The sequence below is a fragment of the Zonotrichia albicollis genome, chromosome 6 (genome assembly GCF_047830755.1).
Source record: "Zonotrichia albicollis isolate bZonAlb1 chromosome 6, bZonAlb1.hap1, whole genome shotgun sequence".
Taxonomy (NCBI): Eukaryota; Metazoa; Chordata; class Aves; order Passeriformes; family Passerellidae; genus Zonotrichia; species Zonotrichia albicollis.
The window spans coordinates 30,002,012-30,027,053 of NC_133824.1; the positions used below are offsets into that span (position 1 = coordinate 30,002,012).

Consider the following 25,042-nt stretch of genomic DNA (forward strand, 5'->3'; position numbering starts at 1 on the left):
TTAGTGGGTATCATTTTGGTACAGCATCAGCCCAGGGATCATTGTACTGACTGTGATGTTTTCAGGGCCTGTCACTCCTTTTCTGCCAGATCATCTGCTTTGTACTCCTCTTCTTTACTGCAGGGTACTAGGATGCATTTGCTCTGCTCCTTGGTAGCAGGGAGGTTAAGCCCAAAATACTGCTGTTGTGGAATTGTGTAACACAGAAATCAGAAAGGCAGAGATGGATCCAGGTGGCAGGTGCCCTGGACCTTATTCAGCATTGAAGGAACTCTTAGTTTCCACATGTTTCTGTTGCTCCTTTCTCACTTAAATTCTATTCTCTTACTAGCAATAATCTTCTTTGACTGAGGTTCATAGAAATCCCAGCTGCCCAGGGTTCACAGAAATCCCAGCTGCAGTGCATGGACACTGACTTTTGGAGTGTCCTTTCAGGCTGACATCCTTGTCTGATCCATGGCTTTAATGAGACAAATGTTTCTGAGTAAGCTGTAGATGAAGATGATGATGCCCATCCCTCACGTCTCCCTTGTGCCCTCCTCACTTCAGACTCACAATGTTCTCTTGACTAGGGTGGTGAACATGACCTGCACTGTTTGCATTTAAACCCTATGAATTTTCTTCAGGGGAAAAGTCGTGCTCTTTGACACTTTATGGACAGTTTGACACTGGTTAAGATAAACATCATGTCACAGCAACAACAACTCTTTCTCTCAGGTGTCAAGCGCTGTTGCTCAGAGATGGAGGAAGGCCAGCTGGATTTGACCAGCTCCTGTTCCCCCTACTGCATGTTCTCGGTCAGGTACACTGACGAGAACTACCGCAAGCTGCTCAATCTCAGCGAGTACAACATCCTCAACAACTCTCAGATGATTATGCAGGCCTTGCAGACAGCGATGCAAAGGAGGAGGCAGAAGATGTGCTGATTGCCTGTCCAACTGCCCTTATCTTCTCAGAGGAGTTTTTCATGCTCTAGGACCCAGAAGGGACACAGGTTTTTCAAACACTGGCTGTTCTGCACTACAGAAACCAGCCAGTGCAGTCGTTTGCTGGAGTTTTTCCATTCCCAAGTGGTCTCTATAAGCAAAGACATCGTGTGGGAAATTTTTACTTATGTTTTGTTCCATAAATTAAGGTTATCTGTAGAACACTCTTTGCCTAAAATACTTGTTAGATTTTTTTTAATAGTGTGATTTTAAGCCTAACTTATTATAATATATGACATAAAGGAAAATAATTTTTTATTGCCACAGTGCTGCAGTTATACAACACAGCCAACACACCTACAGGCCATAAGAAGGGAGTATAAACTTCTGCTCCCACAGTTCTGATTTGAGGAACACAAGGTATGACCAGCCCTGGAAAACAAAGAGAATTGGAGACACAGCTGGAAGCTGGTATTGTATCCCTGAGTCAACTCTGTTTTGCAAGTGTCCCAAAGAGCAGCCACGGAGGCTGGAAATGTAAAGAGGGACAAGTGTGTGCTCACAACCAGCCCGACGATTTGCATCCACATCCTGGGCTCTCCTGGGCTGTGAATGAATCATATGTGATGGGAAGGAGCAACTTAGGAGGAAGTGGCATAAGACTTTTCACATTTTTTTTTTTTTTTAAGCAAAGGGTGTAATTTCGGCACATCAAAATCCCCTGTTGATTTATGTGAGTTTTAATTGGTTTGTACTGAGAAAATGTATGAAACCTTAACACTTCAATTTGAAGCTTTCAGAATAAAACACCCTGGATCTTGTTTTCCCTGTTGAGTTACTTCTCATAATAAAATACCATTCTTAAATAAAAAAGAGAAAGTATTTGAAAATATTTTACTTCCAATAGACAATGAAAACTTTGCTGTGTTACTCAGTGTAACAGTTTAGGTCATATGCCTATTTAAAAAAACCCTCTTATTTGTTCTTATTTGTTTAGTTCTGCCCATGCAAACTGAGTAGAACTGAGTCAGAAGTCTGAAACAACTAAGACCATCTTAAAACAATCTGAAGACCATGCATGAGATCTAGCACAAAAACACCAATTACATTTGTTGTGGGCTTGCATTTATAAACTTCCTTCCTTTTCCCTATGCCTTTTTTTAAACTATACTAAACTGTGCTGAGGATGAGCTGTAAAAATTATAAATCCATAACAACCTTTGCATTCCAGGAGAAAGTCAAGTTGAAAACACACTTTATTAATAAGTTTTGTGTCCTAGAGACAACTGGGAAAATTTTGAACAAAGAGTCTATTCAGTCAGAAAAAAAGTGAATCAACTACATATTATAATATGGGACTAAAATAAACCAGGGAAAATGCTTGGGTAAGTTGAAACATTTCATATTAATATTTTACAAAGCATCTTTGTTTTGAAACATAACTTCTTTTCAATAGACTGCCTACCTCGTCAGCCTAGGGAACCCAACATGAAAATAACAGGGTTCCTTCACAGCCAAATAACCTGTTTGACTCATTACAAAATGACACTCTGAGGATTTTCATTTTAGCAAGGAGTGATGACGAATTATCTTTACAAATCGGTTCACAATGACTTCTCCAACATTTTAGTCATTTATTATGTCAAACAAAACTTACATTTTTGTGCAACTGTAGCCCAGTATTGCCAGCCTAAAGATCATGGCATAAGTATTAACATTTGAAACTTGTCAGGTTTTGAACAATTATGCACTTCTCTTTTTTTTTTTTGGGGGGGGGGTTGTTGTTGTTGGGTTTTTTTTTTTGTTGTTATATGGTAATTTTAGTAGTCATAGTCAGAAATATAATGCTATGTGCTCTGCATATAATCCTGGGATTTACCTCCATTTTTACCTGAAAACCCTGTTGTGAAAAAGTAAACAGGTTCTAGCCATAAACTCTTGCCGCCTCCAGTTCTGAAGAAATGTTATTTCCATGCAAAAATTTTGTGTATACAGTACAAGACAATAAAGGCTTGTTTGCAAAATGAAAATTCTGCCTTGCTCCACATATTCAGGCATTTCAGTAATATGCTTCAGGTTCACAGTGTGAACATTCCTTGTTCCTGGAAAACAAAACTGTTTTTATCTCTGCAAAGAGCATACCAAATACTTGCTGTGAGCATTATGGATAAAGGAATGTCACAGAGTCAGATTGCAGGAGTGTGGAGCGAACCATGGTCCCTCCCTCATGCAAGGGCTGTCTCTAATGTGAATTGCAAATGCTGCCCATGAAAATGAGAGTTTTTTGGCCACTGGCACTGAGGGAGTGAGAGCCTCAGAGGTGCAGTCCTGGTAAACAGTCTGGTTAATAGTTTTGCCCTCCAGTGAGACATTATAGTAAAGCACTGTCTTTAAACATGACTGACATGCCAATGCTGCCAATTTTCTGTGACCTAATGAAAAATGCATTTCATCAAGCTACAGTGTTGAGCTGGCACCAAGTGGAAACATGCCATGTGTGACAAAACCACCCTTCACGACGTCACAAAATACTGTACCCTATGGCAAAAATTTATTCTGCCAAGTTGGCTGTGATGACTGTTGGTATCATTTTGCATGGGAATGTGCAAAAGGGACCTGTTCTGGCTGGTGGCAATGTTTGACCAGTAAGCTCAAGAATGCTCAGGGAATGAGCATCTTTTTGCTCAGAGATGACGTACTGGGGAAGCAGGGAAACCAAAAGAATCCCTTTCCCCAGGAAGTTTGATCTGTTATGATTCCTTGATGATGCAACAATCTTTGTCTGCCTTTTCTGATCCTCTTCCAGCAAGCTATGAGCCGGGCACTTTCAATGGCACGGGGGTCAGCAGTGTGTGGACAGGGGTAGGTGTCCTGCCCCAGCAGTGGCCACAATTGTGCCAAGGACTTTGGGGAGGTCAGGGCTGAGTTTTGCATCTGACTGGCAGGTTTCATTGGGTCAAACATGGGCACTTAAATGCAGCTAGTTTGTGGCCAGAGTCAGTTTGAGCTATAAAACAGTGCAGAAGTATTCATGAGTGTGGAGCTAAGTTAAGGAAAGTCATTGCTTCAGGACTCTACATCTAAACACACAAATAATTATAACAAGCAATAGGAAAGGAGAGGGAAGGAATACAATGACTTGAGGAGAGAACCAGCCCTGCTGGACCTTGGCTGAGTAGATATAAACCACCATATGAGTGTGCTGCTCTGCATGCCTAGACCTGGGAATGTAGGGGCATGTAGTTCAGAAAGCCTTAAACTGTTTTTTGCAATAACCAGCATAGTCTGAGAGCAATAGTGTTCTCCTTTTTTTTTTATCATTAGCTGTTTTATTGTATCTACTTACTGTCACAGATAACCTAAACTCAATTTATGAACTGTTGCTGTATCTTATTGCAGAGTATATATTTCTGTGGGCTTTGAGGTCTTGCTAAGTTGAAATTTCAGTGCTCAGGTAAGAGGGCATCCTTCTCTTATGTTTAGTTTTAAACCTGCCATTGGCCAGTCTAGGGCAAAGTGACTCAAACACAATACTTCCACCTGCAATATGGCCAAAGGTATTTTTTTCCTACTTATTTGACCACAGGATTCAGCTTCCTACCATAAGAAAATGGGAGGGGAGTAACTGGTTTTAAGAAACCCGTCAGAGGTGGGGCTCTGAGTCAGTTTATAAAATAGTTGCTCACCTGCACCTGGGACATTTGAACCATTGGTGTCTCTGGAAGCTGGGAGATGTGAGATTGCATTGCCACAGATAACACTGGATGTGTGCGTGAACACGACCAGAATGGACCGAGATGGGATTTTGTCTCAGGTAAGAGGGGTGCAGAGCAAAGCAAGGCATCTGGGATCTCAAGTGGTTGTGCTGCAAGTAGTGTAACGATGACACTAATTTATTGACCTACCATTGACTATAATGATTCTGTGCAGGATGAAGGAACTCAAGGCTTTAATATTGAAACTTTTAAAGTTACAGTAATTCAGAGGAAGAAAAAGAAAACTACTTGGGGAGTAAGAGCTTGTTTACAAGGGGAGCATTTTGAATATTTAGGGGTTTTATAAATTTGAGAGACACCATATATGCAACTTTAGAAGAAGTATTAAGTAACACGGAGGTGTACTTCAAGATGAAAGATTAATAACAGGGCGTGTTTATGGGAGACAGGTTTGCTGTTCCTTTAACAGCCAGGGCCAGGAGCTGCTTCCCTCCCCGTGTGTCATGGAGGGCGGGCCTTACCTGGCTGCTACGCCTCTGCTCAGGCTTAGTGGGGCAAGCACAGCCCAGGCTGTGGCACCGGGCATTGCAGGGAACCCCGGTCCTGCCAGGGCTCTACAGCCAGCACTGACCATGGGTTCCCTGTCCCTGTGGCTCTGAAGTTCTCCATTCCCAAAGAGGATTGCCTTTAAGAGAAATGATGGTTTTTTCAGGGGTAACGTTGGCCCTTCTTGTTCCAGGAGCTAATCACTCAAACCTCTCAACAAGGAGACGGAGCTATGCAGCTGAATCCTGATGGGAAACAGTGGACTTCTCTTACAAAGGTACCGCAAAGGAGAATTTCAAAAGGAAACTGTAAAGGGGACTTTCCTGATGGGTGGAGGCTGGGTGAAGGCAGATAGGGTTCAGCATCTGCCAAACAATGTAATTAGCTACTGTAACCCATTCAGTTCTCTCCATGAGACACTGTCCCACTTATCACTTTGATCATTCTACTTACATAGTCTTGCTTCATGTTAAATTCCCAGTGTGGCTTCCTGTCCTTGGCACATGGGGAACAATGTCTGTTTAAATAAGACTGATATCTTTAAAGTGATGGGTTTCAATAGACTTTCTCCGTATGTGTCTTGCTAAAGCACAAGGACAAGTTTCCTGCCAGTGCAGAAAGCAAGAGCTAGGAAATTATGCCATTTATTCTCATAATAGTATGGCAGAATCTTAAAGTGGATTTTCAACACCTGATTTCCTGAATTAACCCCTCTTCTATCCTCTAGTAAAAACTAGTAGATTTCCAGGAACCTTCAGACATGAAATCTCTCTCAGAAATGAGAGGACAGATGTGTAGATGTGCTAGAAAAGATTTTTACCTTTCCTCTCTCTAGTTTGAGGCCATTTAGTAATAATTAGGAAATCTCCCTTGTTCTGTTTTGTGATGAGTAAAGTTGATGAACAGCAGGTGTTGTGCTCACAGTTTAAGAAACAGCCAACCTTTTCTTGATTAGCTGGATGGAAAACCCAAAGATGAGAAAATACACCCTGCAATACAACTCTCTACACTTCAGGGGCTGCAGCAGTTTCAGAACACACCAAACACTTCAAATATTTTAGGCAAAATTCACAAAGCTGACAGGATTTTGGTCATTTGTTATTTATAGCTCTGTGATGTGATTTATAGCCAAGGCTCCTTGGTCATGACAGGGCACATCCACATGCCTGAGTGTTTTATTCAATTTGCAATGCCTTCTTGACGCATTGGGATTACCACAAAGATAATCCAGGCTCCAGGGGATCTGATCCATGAAACTGAGTTGAGCCCTTCCAGGAATTGCCTTCTCCAAACCCAGTCACTGGCAGCATCAGTTATTGGTTCTGTAATTACTGAGCACTTTCTGTACCTGCCTCATTTCCGTGCCTTTAGGAGTTAGGTTGTAGACATGAATTCAAGTGCCCTTGGTAGTTTGATGCACAGCTACTCTTGGGACCCTTTGCAGGGGTTTGACACCCTTGATTTGCACACCCAGTGACCTGGTGTGCAGCTGCACAGTACAAATATTCTTGGTGCCTCTTCCCAGAGCAGGATACTTTGGTTACTTGAAGGCTGATTTTACTGTTTCTTCATTAGACTACTCTCTGACTGCCCCCACTCTCAGCATCATTGTATTCATTAGCCCTGGCTGCCTGCATTGATACACTCAGGTTAAACATTTGGAGAGACTTCACATGGATGTATATTCCATTAAACCTATGAACACTGTGGCACTTCCTTTTTGTGAATGGACATTATTAACAGACCACATACCAAATTGTTCTGCTCAGACAGTCCAACTCAAAGTCTTGCTCTCCTTTCCTGCACTGCCTGTGTCACACTTCTTTCTCATTGGGTCTGATGGGGTTAGTGTCATGCAAATGCCTCTTCAGGGCTGGCAATGGTCTTTTATAGTCATTTTGCAGTATAGCTGAAGTCTTTACCTATCCATGGCCCTGTGCTAAGTGTCTTTCAGGTCTTTTGGAACAAAATTTTCCCGTGAATTTATATTCCAGTATGTTGTGTCTTTTCCCCCCTCTCCATGACAGTAGAAATAATAAGTTATCTGGAAGGTATTTATTTGTTTATTTTATGGTAAAGGGAGAGGAGATATGAACTCATATCTCCAATATGAGATCAGAACAGCAATGTGAGAGGCTAAAAAGTCATGCATGAGGTCAGAAACATGGCCTAATATGAAAGAGGGAAGCTGCAAGAGAAAACAGGAGTTTCTTATCAGGTGTGGAAACACTGTTTACACTTCTTAGGCAAAACACTGCAAAGAAGCTCAAGACGTGAAGAGTTTACATACTTCAAAACTAGAGAGAAATTTCTCACAAGAAGTCAGAGGTGACTTTAGGTCAAGAGGGCAGCTATATCCCTGTAAATTAAAAACTCATGCATAGTGAGTAGCATGGTGGAAGCGCAAAGCAGTAATCTCTTTCTCAGATCTTAAAATCAAGTGCTGAATCTTAGCGCTTTGTGCAGCCAGATTTTAGAAAAGAAACAAATAAATGCTCTAATAAGGTAAATCCACATATCATGCTCTAGAAGAAAAGAAGTATTTCAGTCGAGTACTTGATTTAGATGTTAGCAGGAAAACAAATGTATTGGCCATTTCATAATCAAATTGAAAATTCAACTAAATTTTTCCTGAGTTGGGAGTTTATCTCTCTTTATCACTTCTGTCTTCTAAATATGCTATCTAATGTTAGCATTCATTCCTGTCTTTTGTATGTTTTTTTCCCTGCAGACAGAATCCTCTCTGTGTTACTTACTGACTGTAAGAGTCATAAGAGCAAGAAACATCCACCAGGCAGATGTCTGTAAGTATCTGTAGTGTTCTACAGAGGAGCTCATGGAGGTCCTCTCACCTCTGTGGGCTATTAGCTAGTCCTGCTCCAAGAAGAGGTGCTTTCTAGATTTCTTCCATGAATGGAGACAGTTCTGTTGTTGGTGTGCTGGGCCTAGCAGTGAACATAAAGTGTGTTGCTCTTCTTTGCATCAGCCCTTGTTCTGAACTAACTCCATTAGGTCACAGCTGTGCCTATCACGCACATTTCTCTGTGTCCCCAAAAGCAACAGTAAAAGCTCTGCAATCTGTTGAAAGCAAAAAAATGTGGCAAGATCTCCCATGTTTTCCTCTGGAGTACATTTATGTGACAAACACAAAATGGTTGCATTAATTGAGTAAATACCGAAAGATGAGAAGGCTTATCTCAAATTCAGCTTGTATTCAGTTTTCTCAATGCTAGATAATCCAAACTACCGTACCCTAATTCTCTGTGTGCCAGCATTCCCAGATAAAAGCCCATCAGGTGTTTTTACATTTTGTAGCTCCTCTGGCTTCTGCTGGCCTGGAACCAAAATATAATAGAAGATTGTACCTTTACTTGTGCGGAAATCAGGAAGCTTTTTCTTAATGTTCTGTTTGGCTAAATGAGAAGATATCACTTTTTTTCCTTAATGCTTCCTGCATTTGTCCTGGATTTTTTATCCTTGGCTAAACTTATTGTTTGATGACATTGAAGGAAGAGAAAACCCTTTTGTTTAATGTATTTTTATATTTATTATCACATTTATTTAGAGAAAAGTAATGTCACCCTTTCTTTTTCACCATTCCTCCTACCTAAATTGTATTGTTTATGTTGAACAAATATGTCATTTTGTATCATAGAAAACACAACTTCATATTCTTCAATTAATTCTTTCTTCTGGAGCAAATGCTCATTTTAGATGTGTTTGTGTTTTCAATACAGTGAGCCAAACTGATTGCTATGTGAGCCTGTGGCTGCCAACTGCTTCAAACGACAAATTTCAGACTAAAGCCATCAAGAATTGCAAAGATCCAGTCTGGAATGAAACCTTCTACTTCAGGATCCAAAGTCAGGTCAAGGTACTGAACTGGGACTTTTCTGGTAACTGACCAAGGGAGCTACTCAGAAGTTTTATCCTTTTGCAAAGGGACATAAGCAATTTTCTCATGAGGCAAGGAAAGATGCAGAAAGATGTGAGAATAACTCATACCTCGTGATGGTTTGTCTCTCTCAGCCGTAGGTAGAATATGGCATTTGAAATGTCTGTAATTTCCTCTCCTTCCTCCTCATAGGTGCTGGCATGGACTTGATTTCCTCTCCACTTCCTTCCCTTCTTGTTCTTTATGTCCTCCCATTTCTCACAACAGCTGACTAAAACAGTTGTCCCCAGGATCTCCTGCTTCGAATAAAACCTGACATATTTCTATAAAGGCCTTTCCTTCCTTTCCCAGAATGTGCTGGAGCTGGCACTCTATGATAAGGATGTGGTTACTCGGGATGACCACCTCTTCACAGTGTACTTTGACATAGCCAAACTTTCCCTGGGAGAGGAAGTCTTCATGCACTTCAAATGTGATTCACAGGTGAGGTCCCAGATAAGAAATTAAATAGCTTAGCAAAAGAATGTGTTTGTTAGCTTTTCTGTCTAAAATGTTATTTGTAAAATTTTGCCTTTTTTCTTTGTTGTGTGCCAGCTGCCCAGCCACATAAAAATAAGTTGGTTTTCACTCTGACATGGGAAAACCTCTTTACTCCTGGATCTGTAGGCACACTGAAGGGTTTGGTGTTGGCCACAGAGGCTCATAAATTTCAGGTGTATTGGCAAAATTGTGACTTTGTTGAACCTGTCCCCATCGAGGGTCAAGGAGGGTGTCCACACCAGTAGGCTTTTGTCATAACCTATGACTTAGCCTAGTAATTAGGAAGTAAAAGCTCTGTGATCAGAACTAAATGTCAAGCCAGACTAGTTGCTAATTATGGAATGTGGCATGGGTGTTTAAATAAAGTCTAAGTCATGCCACCCAGCTTGGCAGCAAGAAATAATCCAATTTTGAATGTCCAGGGAGACTGAAAGTTGTACATCCCATCTCCCAGTATGTTCTGTCTATCATTCTCCTTTTCCAATTCCCTTCCAGTGTCTTGTGCATCTCGTGTGTCCCTCAGTTGAGGAATTACCTTATCTACACACACACAAGCTCCACACTGCACTTATTTGTCTTGAAATGCCTTATTTGACAATTTTGTTCCTTGCAAAAATCCAAAGGAGCAGTGTGTGGACTTCACTAAGTGCTGGCAAAGTTAAAACTTTGGCTAGTTGTAACCCAGCTGATCACTTTGAGTGATTACAGGTGCTATATCCAAGCCTTTTCTTTTTGTGTTTGCACAGCTACACCAGTTAGAACTCATACTCTTCAAGCCTTTGTAAACTTTTTTGTCCTATATTATTAACTTCTTGGTGTCTTTAATTCAGTGGGTAATTTGAGCAACTAAGTAGCGTACAGCATGATCTCACTTTGCTGTTTATCATCCCTTCTGTCTCCACTTCTGTTTTCCTCTTGGCTCTGCTTTCTTTCCCCTGAGGATTATACTCCTTTCACCACTTCACAGACCAGGCCTTCATTTACCTCTGTCCCAAAGCCCTCAACTCTTTGCCAGACAAAGAGATTTTCCTCTTCCACAACTGCTTGGCATGTCACCATTTCTCCTCCTGACACCAGAAGGATTTGGCTCTCCCCTTCAGCACATCCCCTTTCCTTCTGCTGGCAGACTCAGAATGAGACATCTCTTCCTAGGTCTGTGCCATAGGCCCCAGCAGAAGCAGACAAGTCTAACAATTTCTGTGTTAAAAACTGCTATGACAGCCATCCACAAGCTTCCTATCACTAGAGAGTCTTGGGGCAAAAGACACACAGATGTGAGGTGGTGTGTGCTTCTGTTTTAAATGCTCTGCTGGTCACAAGCAGTGCATGCATACCCAGATTGTGAGAATGAGTTCTTGCATACTGAAAATTGCCAGTAAACTAGTACCAAAATCATTTTCCTTACTTTATTTTCCAGCGACAAGAGGAGTTGGAGATGGGATTTGCCTTGGATAATATGTGAGTAAACATGAAATGCAACATTAGCTGGGAAGAAAAAAGAAACAGCAATTCAGAGGCATGAAATAATTTAGTCTGATTGTTCAGAATGCATCATTCCCAAGGAATCTGCGCTATGAGCTGTGTTGACAAATGGGTGAATGCCAGGATGACCTCCAATGAACTTCAGGCAAACAGGGAGAACACCCTAAAACCTTTTCTTTTTCTAATGTAGTGAACACTATTGAAGACCAGAATGTTGCTGGTTTGCTTTGTGCTTGTGTTTGAGATCAGCAAGAGGGTCCAGCTCCCTTTGAAACACAACATGGAATAATACACTGGATTTCTGATCCAGTGCCTTTATTGTTTCATTGTCCAACAAAGCATGATTAAAAAAAAAAAAGTGGATTCCATGAAACCATCCTTGGCCTTAGCTTGGGACTCAGCACAAATCAATACATGGTTTGGCCTCAGAGCACCTTTGGCATTTTTTTTGCTGAGCTCCAGGACCGGATGAGCCAGTAGGATGACAATTGTGCCTTGACATAGTAGAGTGAGGAAACTTGTACAACAAGTCTCCCGGGACTTTTCTTTCAAATCCAATATGCAGGTAAAAATATACAAGAGGAAAATCAGGAGAAGGGTGGGGCTCATGAACTATACTGTAATTTTAATGAGTTAGTAAATGCATTTGTGTTTCTGTTTCCTAGTTCAGGCCCTCCTGAAACCATCATTACTAATGGAGTGCTAGTGGTAAGTGTCGTATTTCATCATCTTTCTTGTCCTGTTGCCACACTTGTTTCACTTGACTCACAGTCATCAGGACAACATACTCCTTGACTGAGACAGCCGCACTGACACATTGCCATTTTCCACTTCATCATGACACATCCTTGTGGATGGCACCTCTGGAGATGCTGTGGCTGGAACAGCATGGAAATCCTCCATGCCAGCACCCTTTCAGGGTTGCAAAGGAAACACATGGTTTAGGTCTGAGACATCAGTGCAGCAGTGGATTCTTCCTTAGACATCACTCCTACCAAATTCCCATATTGCTGAAGTGAGAGGGTTTGTCCTGTCCCATGCACATATAATTTCCCACATTCAAAACTGTGCTTTTCACACAGGGACTTCCCATCCCTGACATTTTCTCATTTATTATCTTTGCTTGCTCATGAATTGTGTTTAAAAAAATCCTCACATCCCTGGGATCCTGAAAGTACTGATTTTCACTTTGTCCTCATCTTCTCCCTCCTGCAAGCCTTGTTCATCCACACTGCACTCTTGCCTTGCCCTGGTTGTGTCCTGTTTAGACTAGGAAACAGAATGTCACATTGGAAAATTCCCTGCCATGATGTATTTTATTGCTCACATCTTACAGTCTCGCAAAATCTGCTGCTTAGAAGTTCAGGTGGTTGAGAAGAAAAAGAAGAAAAAAGAGAAGAAATCAAGTAAGGTTATTTCTCCCTCAGCTATTTTTAACTGATCTGCTAATATTATGAGCACAATTGGATTAATGTAAGAATTAAAAAGCCCCAACAAATCCAAAGCATGAGAAGAGCATTATGATAGACTCTGTATGAATTTTTGTTATCAGTTTTGATGAGAAAACTAATCTGTGTCTGCTTTTGTGTCATTTCCTTAGAAAAAGAATTCTCCTTTAAAGTGCAAGGCTCTTATGAAGGCACCCAGGACATTGTGCTGGGATCAAATCTGCTCTTCAGCTCCTCCTGTCCTGCCAAATTCCACTATGCCAGATACAAGCAGCCAATGCTGGATGTTACACTACCAGGGAAGAAAGGACCTCCCTCCTCAGTATGTTACAACTGAGCTTTAAAAAACAAAATAATGGCATGTAAAATATTAGACACCATAAATAGACACCATTAATTTGCACTGTGGGCAGAGAGTAACATTCCTTACAATATAAACCCGGATTTATTTGTATTTTTTCAGCACTCATGTGTGTACGATACAGGCTCTCCAAATGTGGAACTTCATTCCATTCCAAGTGGAAAAAACATGATCTTAGCAGAGGTGAGTGCCTGCTTTTTTAGTGGAAGAGGCTGAGAAACCTGGATATGGAAATCTGCATCCCCTGATGATTACCATGGTACTTTCTAACAATGAAAGCCTGCAGACAAAATACCACAGCCTAACAGTGGTGGGTCTTTCAGCAATTAGGCCAGGTTGTACCTTGTTCTGTTTGAATAGAGGTGGGGCATCTTGCTACTCCATCCTGGCATTACTTCATGTGAATGTTGAAGCTCTGCTCTTCCCCTTCTCACACACCAGCGGGGCACCTGAACTGACTGAGGCAGCGTCAGACTCCTGCTGACGCTGACGATGCTTTACAAAACACTTTGAGATTCATGGTTTTAAAAATCCATGTAGGATAAAAGGATCATGACGGTTGTGTAGTATAAGCCACAGAAAGAGGGGAACAAATACTGCTGTGTAGAATCATGGTCCTGGCAGGCTGCCTAGGAGGTACTGTTAGTAGAGATGGGTACGGTGTACATTATCATGGCTCTGTAAACAGCAGTTATCCTCTGATGTTACATTTACTGCACAGCATTAAAAATTATTGAACAGATTCCCTTTCAGTAAAACACTGCAGTCAATTTGCATAGGCTGCTGGATTATTTGAGCTCCTGATTATTCAGAGCACCTATTTATACCCACATTGCTAGGACAGCACAAGACAAAATTCCTCCTCAGGCTGCAGGGAGGAAGCAGGTTGTCAGCGCTCACATTGTTCACATTCTTGCTTTCCAGGATAAAAGATACGGTTTATATGCGAAGGCAGAAGACTGGTAAGAGACTTGGCCACTCTTGGAGGTTAACTTTTACTAAGCTGAACTCACCTCACCCTAGGTTCTTTACTGGGGAGGAGGCACAGCTGGACTGTAGGTGGTGTGACCAGGTGATGTGGCATTCACATGAGCTGGAAGCAACTGCATGTAGTATAGTGTAATACATCTAGATAACCCATACTGAGACCTGAATAATGAAAAAATATGCATAAAATAGAAAAAATAATATTACAAGTCAATTATGCTACCCAGTGTTATGGTCAGCACAGTCTTTTACCTTTAACACTGGGCTAGAGCGCAGCCTATCACGTGGCATTGTTGATTATGAAGTAGGAAAAATTTCTCCCTAATTCAAGAAAGTATGCGAAGTTTTTCCTATAGCTCTCAGTTCACTAAAATATGAGAGAATCCACACAGCAGGTATCTCAGAAATTAGCTGCAGAAATGTCTTTCCTTAGGTTTTATTTTGATAGCTGCTTAGAAATTTATCAGTCCTTTTTTCTATCCTTCTTTCATGCAGCATTGTATACTTGCTTGGGAGTGTAGGAAAGGGACCTCCTGTAAATGTAGTATTTTGTGGATCAGGTTAATTTCATTGCATTGGAAACTCCTAGTTTGTCTACCAACACTAAAATGGAATATTTTTTCCCTGATCTCTGCTTCAGCCCAGACCACCTTGATGTGCGTTTAGGATTTGACCTCTGCATACAGGAAAAAGACTTTCTCTGCAAAAGGAAGAACTATGTTATTCCTGCTCTGAAGAAGGTTCTGCAGCTGGAACAGGATCTGCTGGACCATGAGGTTTGTAGGGAAAACTTTTAAAACATCTCACCAGTGCTTAGCAGTGAGAACTTAATGGCATAATACAACCTCTTTTTCTTCATGGTTAAAAGTTTTTCTGATCTTTCCTCACCTTAAAACTTACATATACGTCCAGTACTGCCCTATACCTCTAAATTCACTCTGCTGTTTGTGTCCTTTGCAGTTGCTATCCTGAGTTTAACCCTTTTCCTGCTACACCTGTCTTGGAAGTCAGACCAGATATTTCTTATATAGGAATGGCTTCTTCCACACTCTTTACTATTGTTATCCTTATTGATGGTCTCTCCTTTCTTCAGCCTGTGAGTTTTCCTTTTAATCCCTGTTGTTTCAACTGATTTTTTTCTGTCTTACTGTCTCTTTTGGCTTGAATTAATGCATTTTTATTTGTTTCATGCCAAACATCTCTGTTGAACACACTGGAGACAAGTGTCAGATTTCTAATGGTCATTGCTTCTATTCCTGCTCTCCTTTATAAAATAAATGGTAGGTTATATTTCAGTAGAAATCATTTAGAAAGGAGTCTGTGGCTGGGCACAGGTGGTGGTGGCAGGCTTTATGTATCACTCTGAGGTCAGGTGCAGCCACCGTGTGACGCCGGCCCTTTCTGTCCCTGTGTTGCACAGAGCCCGGTGGTGGCCATCATGACCACGGGAGGAGGGATGAGATCCTTGACCGCACTCTATGGCAGCCTCAGGGGGCTCAAGAAGCTCAATATCTTGGACTGTGCCACCTACCTGACTGGCTTGTCTGGTACCACATGGTGAGTGGCACTGGGCAGCCCTTGGCTGGAATCTCCCTCACGACACCAAAGGGCTGAAGGAGGCTGGGGCTCATGTACAGTAGTTTACCTATAACAACTTCTCAGCAGTCCTACTTCTTGATCATCCTCCAAAACTGACAGAATAAAGTCTTTTCTTGGGGGAAAGTCACATAATTTGTAACTATATGAAAACAAGCATTTTTCTAAGAATGGTCTATGGAAAATTGTTCAAGCTGTTTCGAAAGGAGTAATGACTGTGACTTCAAAGGGAACATGACAGTTTCATAGGGAATTGAAGAAAGGAAGCATTAATCAAGAACTTAAACCAGAAACATTAAATGTAGCTATTGCCTACCTCAAGCCTTGGTGTGCTTTTTATCCCTCTTCAACATGGATTTCTCTTCCTAGGACCATGTCAAACTTGTACAGAGATGCTGACTGGTCACGAAAGGATCTCGACAAGCAAATCAGTGAGGCTCGAAAACATATGACAAAATGCAAAATAAATTCCTTCTCCTTGGAATATTTGAAGTATTACAAAAAGCAGCTGTGCCAGCGGAAAAGAGAGGGCCGCAAAACATCTTTTATAGATTTCTGGGGGCTTGTCCTGGAATCTTTTTTGCATGATGGGGTACAGTATATCATAAAGCAGCATTTCCTGTGGCTTACCATTTTCTGAAAATTTGTTTCTAGAGAAGATATTTTTCTGTTGGCTCCGAGAAAAGGAGTTTCTGAGACTTTGCAAGCAAATATGCAGCCATTTCCAAAACTTTGGTACCAGACTTGTAGATACTCATCCATGGTGGAAATCAGCATTCTTGCTTGTGAAATTTTGAGTATGTTTTTCTGAGAAAATTCCAAGACTAACATTCAGTTAAATGAAACAGTATTACTGAAGTAGTATTACAGTTTAGAATTTTTTCAAATTCTGCAAATTACTTTAGAAATAACAAAATTGCAGATATTAGGCATGCACATCAGAGGTGTTAACAAAAGGACCTGCAGAGTTTTGAATGGTGTGAGGTCCTCCATAAAGCTGCAGCACAATGCAATAACATGTTTTATATCAAAAGTATTGCTTTCTGCTCTGTATTATTCCTTTCCATTTTCATCTTAATCTGTCATCAAATAATCTGGCATCAGATTGGATGGGTGCAGCTCTTTCAGTAGCAGAATATCTGTGGGAATTTTGAAAACTATGGAACATTTCAGAAGATAAGCCAAGCACACATCATACATTAGAGGCAGGAATTTTTCTGCCCTGCAAGCTTAGATGCAGAGAATATTGCCATGCTGTTTTTTGTCTCAGTGTAACCGTATTTCTGGAATCACAGAAAGACAACCACAGACTCTCTGATCAGCAACGGGCCATTGATCGTGGTCAGAACCCACTTCCTATCTACACTGCAGTCAATGTCAAGAACAACTACAGCACTCTGGATTTCAAAGGTAACTATGAGACTTCTTGGAGTCATTTATCTTTATATTTAAGGTGGTAAATCATGGAACAGTCTTTTTAGACAGCCTTAAAACCCCCTCTTATTTGAAGACCAGAATCTCAGTTGATGTGTGTTCATATAATACCCTTGTGGTCAGGTAAAATTTGACTGTCTATGCAACAGACTCAAAAATATTCCAAAGCCTTTCCACATTCATGAGTTTTCAGTTGTAGCATGCTTATAACTCATTGCTATTGGTCCGAAATATTAGACTCAAAAATTATTTTGAGGTCTCTAGTAAAACATTGTTCTCTTCTCTGGGTACTTTTTTACAGAATGGGTGGAGTTCACCCCATATGAGATAGGATTGCAAAAATATGGAGTTTTTGTTCACACCGAGGATTTTGGCAGCGAGTTCTTCATGGGACGATTGATGAAGAAGGTCCCTGAATCCAGGATCTGCTTTTTGGAAGGTAAGCTATTAAAAACAACAAATTATTTTATTGCTTGTTTTGTTTTGGGGGTTTTGTTTTGGGTATGTTTTTGGGGTTTTTTTTTGTTTTTTTTTTTTAATGTGAGCTATATAAACTACACTCTAATAAAATAGGTGGAGGGCTAAGATGGCAGTTTCACCAGAGAGGATAAATATATTTTTGCCAAATTAATACTTACTATAATGGATTCAGTTTACAGTAAAGAAAAAAATTCAGAGGGACAGTCAGTTATTTATAGTAGTTATTTACACTATTAAACCTACTTTTGAATTAAAATATAGTATGGCTTCCAGTACAACAACAAAATTGAGGTCCTTGTGAATCCATGGTTCAGCCCATGCTACCCCAGAAGGGTGAACTTCCAAGCCTATTGCCTGTCTCACAAGTGGTCAGTATTTTGCAGGCTCCCTATAAACATTTCACATGAGCCTTTATGCTGATTCTCTGCATCAGGGTGTGTTTGAGCGTGCCAGGCCCTCCAGCTCCAGAGGAGCAGCCACATGTCACTGGCTCCAGTTTCCACAGTGCCTGCGCAAGCCTGGGGGAAAACAACACAGCCATCCTCAAAACATTTTTGCTCTTGGCTGCAGCAGAGTATGGCTATGTGTTCTCCTGACAAACAGACAAGCTGTCAGCTTGTGACTGACTTCACAAGCAAACTTCTCCTTGACTGGCCAGTTGACAGAGCAGAAGGAGACACTGTGCTATTTCACCTCAGTCTGTGCTGGATTGTCCCACATTTGCACTCCCTGAATGAAGAAACAGTGAGAACTTGTGCCCTAATGGATAACCAAAGAAATTGCTTTTCAAGCTCAAAAATTCATGGTCAAAACTGATCCCTTGGTGTGTTAACAGGCTTATTCTCAAAAAGGGAATCCCAGAAAGGCAGAGGCTGTAAGGTTAGGTTGTAGTTATGCCCTCACCAGTATAATTTCACATCAAATCTCTTGGATTGCAAACTTTCATCCTTTCTTTTTGTACAAGCTTCATGATACTTGGGAGTTTTTCCTAAAAATACAAATTCCATATTAATTCACAAAGATCTCCATTAATTCACAAAGATCTCCACAAAGATCTTTTTGTCTAACATAGACAAAAAACTGGATATCAAAAATAAGGTCTAAAACCCAGCAGCCAAATAAAAATGACACACCATGCTTTTAAAACAAAATGACAAAAAACAAACTTCACGAGTTTCATCATAACAGTTTGAGATTCATGATATATGAATGTTTGAATTAGAAAGCTCTTTTCTTTCACAGGCATGTGGAGTAGTTTATTTTCATTCAATGTGTTATATATCTGGAATTTGTCCCATTCATCAGAAGATTTCTGGCACAGGTGGACCCGGGACCATATTGACAATATAGGTAAACAGCCATACTTCTTTTTCACTGTGTATTTATCGTCAAATGGAGTTATATGTCTCATACTGCAAAGTACAAATAAATAATTTTAAAATCTCTGATCTTGTGATCTATCAGGGGTCAACATTGATGCTAGTAGATGATTAAAATGTTAAGAAATAATAATATTGATCTGTAAATTATTAATAGAGCAAAACAATTTTGGCTGCTTCAAGTGGGAGGTACAGTAATACAAAGAAGCTCAATACATGTCCTTTCCAAAGCCTGTTCCACAAACGCGTGTATGTCTGGAGCGGACTTTTATTGTTGCTTGACTCTGTATCTTGGGGGTTCTTATCCAAGTCCAGACTGTGTAAGGAAATGGTATTTGTCTAGTGAGAGTAGCTTCTCATTTTCTGTTTTGTTTGGTCACCTATGCTTGTTGGTCCTTTAAAAAAGAGAGAGCAAAAAGAGAGGGTTTGTTACTTACCTCGACTCCGTGAGGGCGGTCCCTGCTCTGGACAGGTGGACTTCACCATTTTTCCCCGCAGAGGAGGAGCCGGCGCTGACCGCGCAGCCGCAGGAGCTGCGCACGCGGCTGTCCACGCCGCCCGGGCCCCTGGGCAGCGCCCTGCGCGCCGCCCTCACCGACCGCGTCTGCCTGGCCCAGGAGCACAACTTCCTCCGGGGCCTCCAGATCCACAACCAATACCTGGAGAACGCCCACTTCCGCAGGTGGAAAGGTAACGGGAGACCTGCGGGCCTGGGGAGACCATAAACCAGCTGAAAAAAACAAACCCCAAATTTGACAGTAGTGGGGTTGGAGGCCAGGTTTGGGCAGAATCTCTATAACATCAATCTATGGTTGATCATACTGGTGTTGAGTTACGTATCAGTGATTTGCTGGTGGCACTCACCTCCAGAGGCTGGGCCACCAGGTCCTTCCTCTTTTCCAAGACACACTCGGTGGGGACGCACAGTATACCCCCTTCATGAATGTTATTGCTGCAGGTCCAAAACTGCATGTGCAGCTGAGAGGGAAGAAGAGAAGGGATATGGCAAATCTCCCTTCCCTAAGGACTGTAACCAGCTCTATGGACATTGTGTAAGGGTGGAAAAACAGGCCAACAAGTTTTGTGGTATTGCACTTACAGCAAGAGTTTCTTTTCTTTCAGATACTGTCTTAGACACATTTCCCAACCAGCTGACACAATCAGATGACTTCCTCTCTCTGGTAGATACTGGATTTTTCATCAATACAAGCGTCATGCCACTTTTAAAACCAGAGAGAAAGGTGGATGTCATCCTGCATTTAAATTACAGTGCAGGATCCCAGATACAGGTGAGAGTAATTGAAACAGTCTTTATGTCTTCTTCAATATGTGTATACCTGTAATTTTTTTTTAACACTTTTTATATTGGTCCTACTAAAAATCTTAACCTTTAGCATTTTTAGCTTAATGGTGAAGCACAATGCATCTTTTATAGGCTGCATGTAGTCTCGTTTGTTTTTCTTGTAGATAAACTGTATTGTGCTAAGACTCAGGAAGACATTTAAAAATCACAAAAAAAACCTCAGTCCAGTGTCACAGTGGTTTTTATTAGGGGTTAAGAGCTTTTGCACAAGCAACTTAGAAAATACCTACTTTATTACTGGACTCCAGGAAATCCTGACCCTTAAAATCCTATTTGAAGTCTTAGTACTACTCTGTTCCTTGATCCAGGCTTTGGACCAGACCTGCAAGTACTGCTCTGAGCAGGGAATTGTTTTTCCCAGGGTGGACTTGAGTGAAGAAGACAGGAAAAAGCTGAAGGAATGTTACCTCTTTGATGGTGCTGAGACTCCAGGAGCACCAGTACTGCTATTTTTCCCGCTAGTTAATGATACCTTCCAGAAATACAAAGCACCAGGCAAGTACGCAAACATGTTAAAAAGAAGTTTTACATCATGGACAGCCTATTAAAAGGAGTGTATATAATACTCCAACTCTTGAACTTCACTGTTGACTCTTTTCAGTACATCAAACATTTCTGTTGCTTAAAGTTAATTTTTTTAACCATGTGAGATTTGATGCAAGGGCTGTGGTGTTTCCATCCCTAAGCTAGTTATCTTGCAGGTAATTAGCTTTCAGGTAACTTTGATGTTTCTACTAACGTGTTCCATAGATACATACTGTGGGTACCTTCAGGTACAGCTAAGAACTAGGCTGCAGACCCATAAAAGAATAATCACCGTTTTTTCTTCCCTCATCCTGTGAGGCCAGTCTGGTATGCACTTGAGCCAGGGACTGAACTGCCAATTTGAATAAGAGTTATTTGGTTTTTTAAAAAATAAAGTCAAACAATTAATTTACGCTGTGAACTCTCTCTGTGGAGAGAAACCTCCTTTCCTTCCTCTGTTAAGAGTTTGCTTGCTTATGACCAGGGTGATTTCTCTCAGCAGTGATTTCTCACCCCTTCCTCGTAGGTCAGAAGCGCTCAGAGTCAGAGATGGAAGATGGCAAAGTTGATCTCTACGGCTGCTGTTCCCCGTATTCTACATACTCCCTTCAGTACACTGAGAAGGCGTTCGACTGCCTGGTTCAGCTGGGTGAATACAACATCCTCAACAATGAGGACCTCATTTTACAGGCCTTGCGCACAGCAGTGGCACGGAAAAGGCAGATGAAGAAATAATGTCAGACAAGACAAGGTGCCTTTAGGTCCTTTAACCTGCTGAGAGACTGAAGGTCTCTTACTATTGGCCAGCAGGCTTCAAAGCATTCCTGCTCAATCCCACTAAATGGTAATCTCAGGTGAACAAAAGACTGAAGAAAAACTTTTTCTCCGAAGAATTTCACTGCAGAAATCTGTTGCAATTCAGTTACAACAATGGAGTATGAATCATTGTATGGTACAGAGGATGGGCAGCCGCAAAGAAGAAGGTGCTAAAATGATAATCAACATGGTGCTCGTTGCCCTGAGAAAGAGCTTTAAGTGTTTAAGCCTGACATCTTCAGGGAAGACCACATTAAAAGCATATTTTATTAACTTGGCTTGTGTTTTGTATTTGCAAGGTGGTCTTGAGACAAGCAGCAGCCTTTGGGACAGGTTTGTGACTGGGATCATGGCACGCTGCATGCTTAGAGAATAGCACTGTGGAAAGGGACCTGGGAGTCTGTGGCAAGTTGAATATGAGCCAGCAGTGCCCTGGCAGCCACAAGGACCAAGCTTGTCCTAGGGTGCATCAGGCCCAGCGTCACCAGGCGGGCAAGGGAGGGGATAGTCTCTGCTCTGCACTGGGGTGGCCTCACCTCTAGTCCTTGGTATGGTTTTGGATGCTACAGTGTGACAAGAAAGATTATATTCTGTTTATAAACCCCCCTTTATCTGATGTATCCAGCTTTTCCTCTTCTCTTGCACTCACTCCAATTCTTCATTTTCTCTTTATCAAATGCAGATTCCAGTACCCTTCCCATTACTGCTACACACTGAGACATTAACATTGCTTTGTTATTTTTATATTCTTACATAAGAATACTTACATAAGAATTCTTACATATTCTTATTCTTATATAAATGAGTTCCCAGTTTCTATACATAGAATCCAGTTGTCCTCATTTGTTATTAAAGGCTTCTCACCAGTTGTTTGTCTTCCATAAGCTGGTTAGTTAGTTTTTTCCACACTCCTGTCTTGCCTTTTGTATGGGGAAGGAAATTAAAACATACATTTGGCAATTCTTTAATCATAACTCACACTCCAGTGCATTAAATTTTACCATGGTTGATCAGGCCAGTCTATCAAGTAGATCAGATCATTCTTTATGACTTCCTTGTCCTTAGTACTACTCCCTTGATCTTTGTTCTGCAAATCTGGCCAGTCATCATGCCTGGTTTACTTCCAAAGCACTCATGAAAATGTCCAATAGAGTTTGAGACTGGTAAACTCTTAAAAATTCCTCAAAAGAAAACTTTTCAGTGACATTTATCACTGAGGACTACTTCTGAAATCAGTTAGAAAAAATATTCTTTACCTTCCTGATACAGACTTTCTTTTCAGTCATTGCATTAAAAGATCTTACTATCTTTGCACAATAAACTTTAAAAAATGTGATATTCAGGATAGAACAAAATCTGTTTCTTCATATTGAAAAACACTATTTCCTAGTGACTGGCTACCAGAGACAGCTCGGGGCTTACCAAAACTGCTCATCACCTTACAGGGAACCTCTAGCTAATGCTAACCCCAGAGAGATCTCTTTTCCATGCAGTTACCTTTCATTGCCATTTTGCTATGCCATGCACATTTCTGGGAGGACATCCTGTAATTACTTTGACATCCTTTGCAGCCTTGGTAGCCTTGGTACATGCTGGTCACTTAAAGGCAGCTTCAGTAACCTGCCTTGCAAGATCAATGCATGCGTAGGACAGCACATGTTTTGGTCTCACAGTGGCACCACCTCTATAACATACCTAAAATAGGAAATTAGAGAAGAATTTCTTTGCATAGTCCAAATATAAGTAAGACTTTTACAAAGTTTAAAAAAGAAAGAAAAAGGAAAAAAAAATAAAAGAAAAAGGAAAAAAAAATTTAAAAAAAAAGAAAGGCGCAGTTATATCCCTTTATTAATATCAACTTCCACTGGCTTTCCCATCCTTTTTCCCTGTTCTTTTATTTCACAGCTACATGGTTCTTAAGCTCTTTACTGAACCATATGGATAGGCATTCAGTTCACATGCAAGGAAGGTAGGTCTTTTAATTCTGCATTCATGCAAAGTGTTTCAGACATAATTTTTTACTCCAAATATTCCATGCTGTTTTTATACACACATATATATGGAATTTGATTGGGTGGAACCTGTCCAGACAGTAAATTGTACTTGTTAATGACTGTCCTAAGGCCAACTAATTACACATCAACAATCTTTTTTTGGCAAAACACTCCCTTGTGTGGTGGAGCACAGTTTTCAGTGGATAATTGCTTTGTGTGCTAAAAGTTATATATATATTATAAACATTAACAAATGCTGTACAAAATGTATGAAGCATAAAAGTAAGGAATGTATTCAACTTGAAACCAACTCTTCCTTTAACACAGATATTTCTATCAACTACTTCAGGGATGATGGAACATGTGGCATGCATGACTACCATCCCACATTTTGAGGAATAGCAAGAGAACCCAGAGTGGTAGTATATGATAATTTATTTTTAATTAGTCAGATATTGTATTCATTATGCCAATGGCAGCCAGGGTAAACAAACCACTGGAACATTACTACATCCCCCTTGCTACTTTTAAAAATTGGCACAATATTCACATTCTTTCTGTAGTTCTGCAGTATACCAAGAATTAAAATAGCTGAAGCATAGATAGTCAAGAATCCTAGACAATGTTTTAGAAACTAATTGGTAAGAATGATCTCTGTTCTGTCTTATTACCTGTTGTTTGACTATGTGATCATTTTCATTATTCATTGATGAAACATGTAAAGTATCTTTTTGAACATAGAATACAAGTGTTTTATTATCATTTCTGATTTAGTTGCATAATTAGTAATTATTTTTGCTTTTTATATGAAGTAATAAGGCCAAACCTTTGATAGCATTTTGCTTTCTCTTCGTAAACATTTCCTTTTTATTTGCACATATGAGCTTATTATTGTCTTGGACTTGTAGAAACACAGCGAATAATTAATTTTCCTTTCATGTTGTATCTGTGCAATGTGATCTAACTGAGTAGGTTTTAGTTGTTACATCACATAGGGTCAAAATATCAAACACATGTGAGAGTTAATGCAAGAGCTGTTTAGAAAGGTTTCCACATGCTTTAGTAACGTGTGGCTCCCTTACATTTATTGTAATGGCTCTTCAGCAATGTTTGCCACTAAGAATTTGTTCTTCTTTAATCTGTTTTCTTGACCTGACCTAGGAGTCATGTTTGACTTTGATGTCTGTGAGTTTTAGCACAGTATAGTGTTGCAATGGTGATCTAATTTCACATGTAATAGGATGTACTTACAAAGTTGCCTATCTTGATCTCCTGGAGAATGTTTCTTTCCTTACGCATTTCTGAAACACTTCCTTAAGATGTTTTGCAATGGTTTCTTTAAAGTCGTTCCATACAGAGCTGTCGACATAATTTAATCTTTGTGATCAGCCCTTTTGTGAGTAAGTGGCCACACTAGATTCCTGCACAGGTTTGTATTTTATTCTGATTGAGCATGTGTAATGATGGTGAGACTCTTTTGCTTACCAGTCCCAAATTCTCCCATACTTGGCTCCACAGACGACTGTGAAGCCATATGGAGTCCCCAGGAAATGG

At 40.6% G+C, this 25,042-nt stretch overlaps 2 protein-coding genes and 1 long non-coding RNA gene across 3 annotated transcripts in view; 2 read left to right on the top strand and 1 right to left on the bottom strand.

Annotated features, from left to right (window-relative positions):
* Positions 1–982, top strand: part of LOC102062047 (cytosolic phospholipase A2 epsilon) — a 31,455-nt gene extending 30,473 nt beyond the window's left edge. The window contains exon 21 of the mRNA XM_005480210.3: positions 718–982. Coding sequence (XP_005480267.3) covers positions 718–926 — 209 coding nt within the window. The 3' untranslated portion in view covers positions 927–982. The remainder of the gene's footprint in view (positions 1–717) is intronic.
* Positions 1–19,430, bottom strand: part of LOC113459406 (uncharacterized) — a 56,981-nt gene extending 37,551 nt beyond the window's left edge. The window contains exon 1 of the long non-coding RNA XR_003380586.2: positions 19,228–19,430. This is a non-coding gene — a long non-coding RNA (uncharacterized LOC113459406). The remainder of the gene's footprint in view (positions 1–19,227) is intronic.
* Positions 7,902–23,167, top strand: LOC102073047 (cytosolic phospholipase A2 epsilon). The gene is given in 20 exon segments (XM_074542981.1): positions 7,902–7,992; positions 8,926–9,062; positions 9,435–9,566; positions 11,041–11,081; positions 11,771–11,813; positions 12,442–12,511; positions 12,706–12,875; positions 13,017–13,097; positions 13,839–13,876; positions 14,015–14,031; positions 14,547–14,677; positions 15,322–15,458; positions 15,867–16,089; positions 16,793–16,907; positions 17,233–17,370; positions 18,654–18,761; positions 19,289–19,480; positions 19,913–20,079; positions 20,462–20,648; positions 21,205–23,167. Coding segments are annotated over 20 exon segments (2,427 nt in total). The 3' UTR covers positions 21,414–23,167.
* The last annotated feature ends 1,875 nt before the right edge of the window (positions 23,168–25,042 follow it).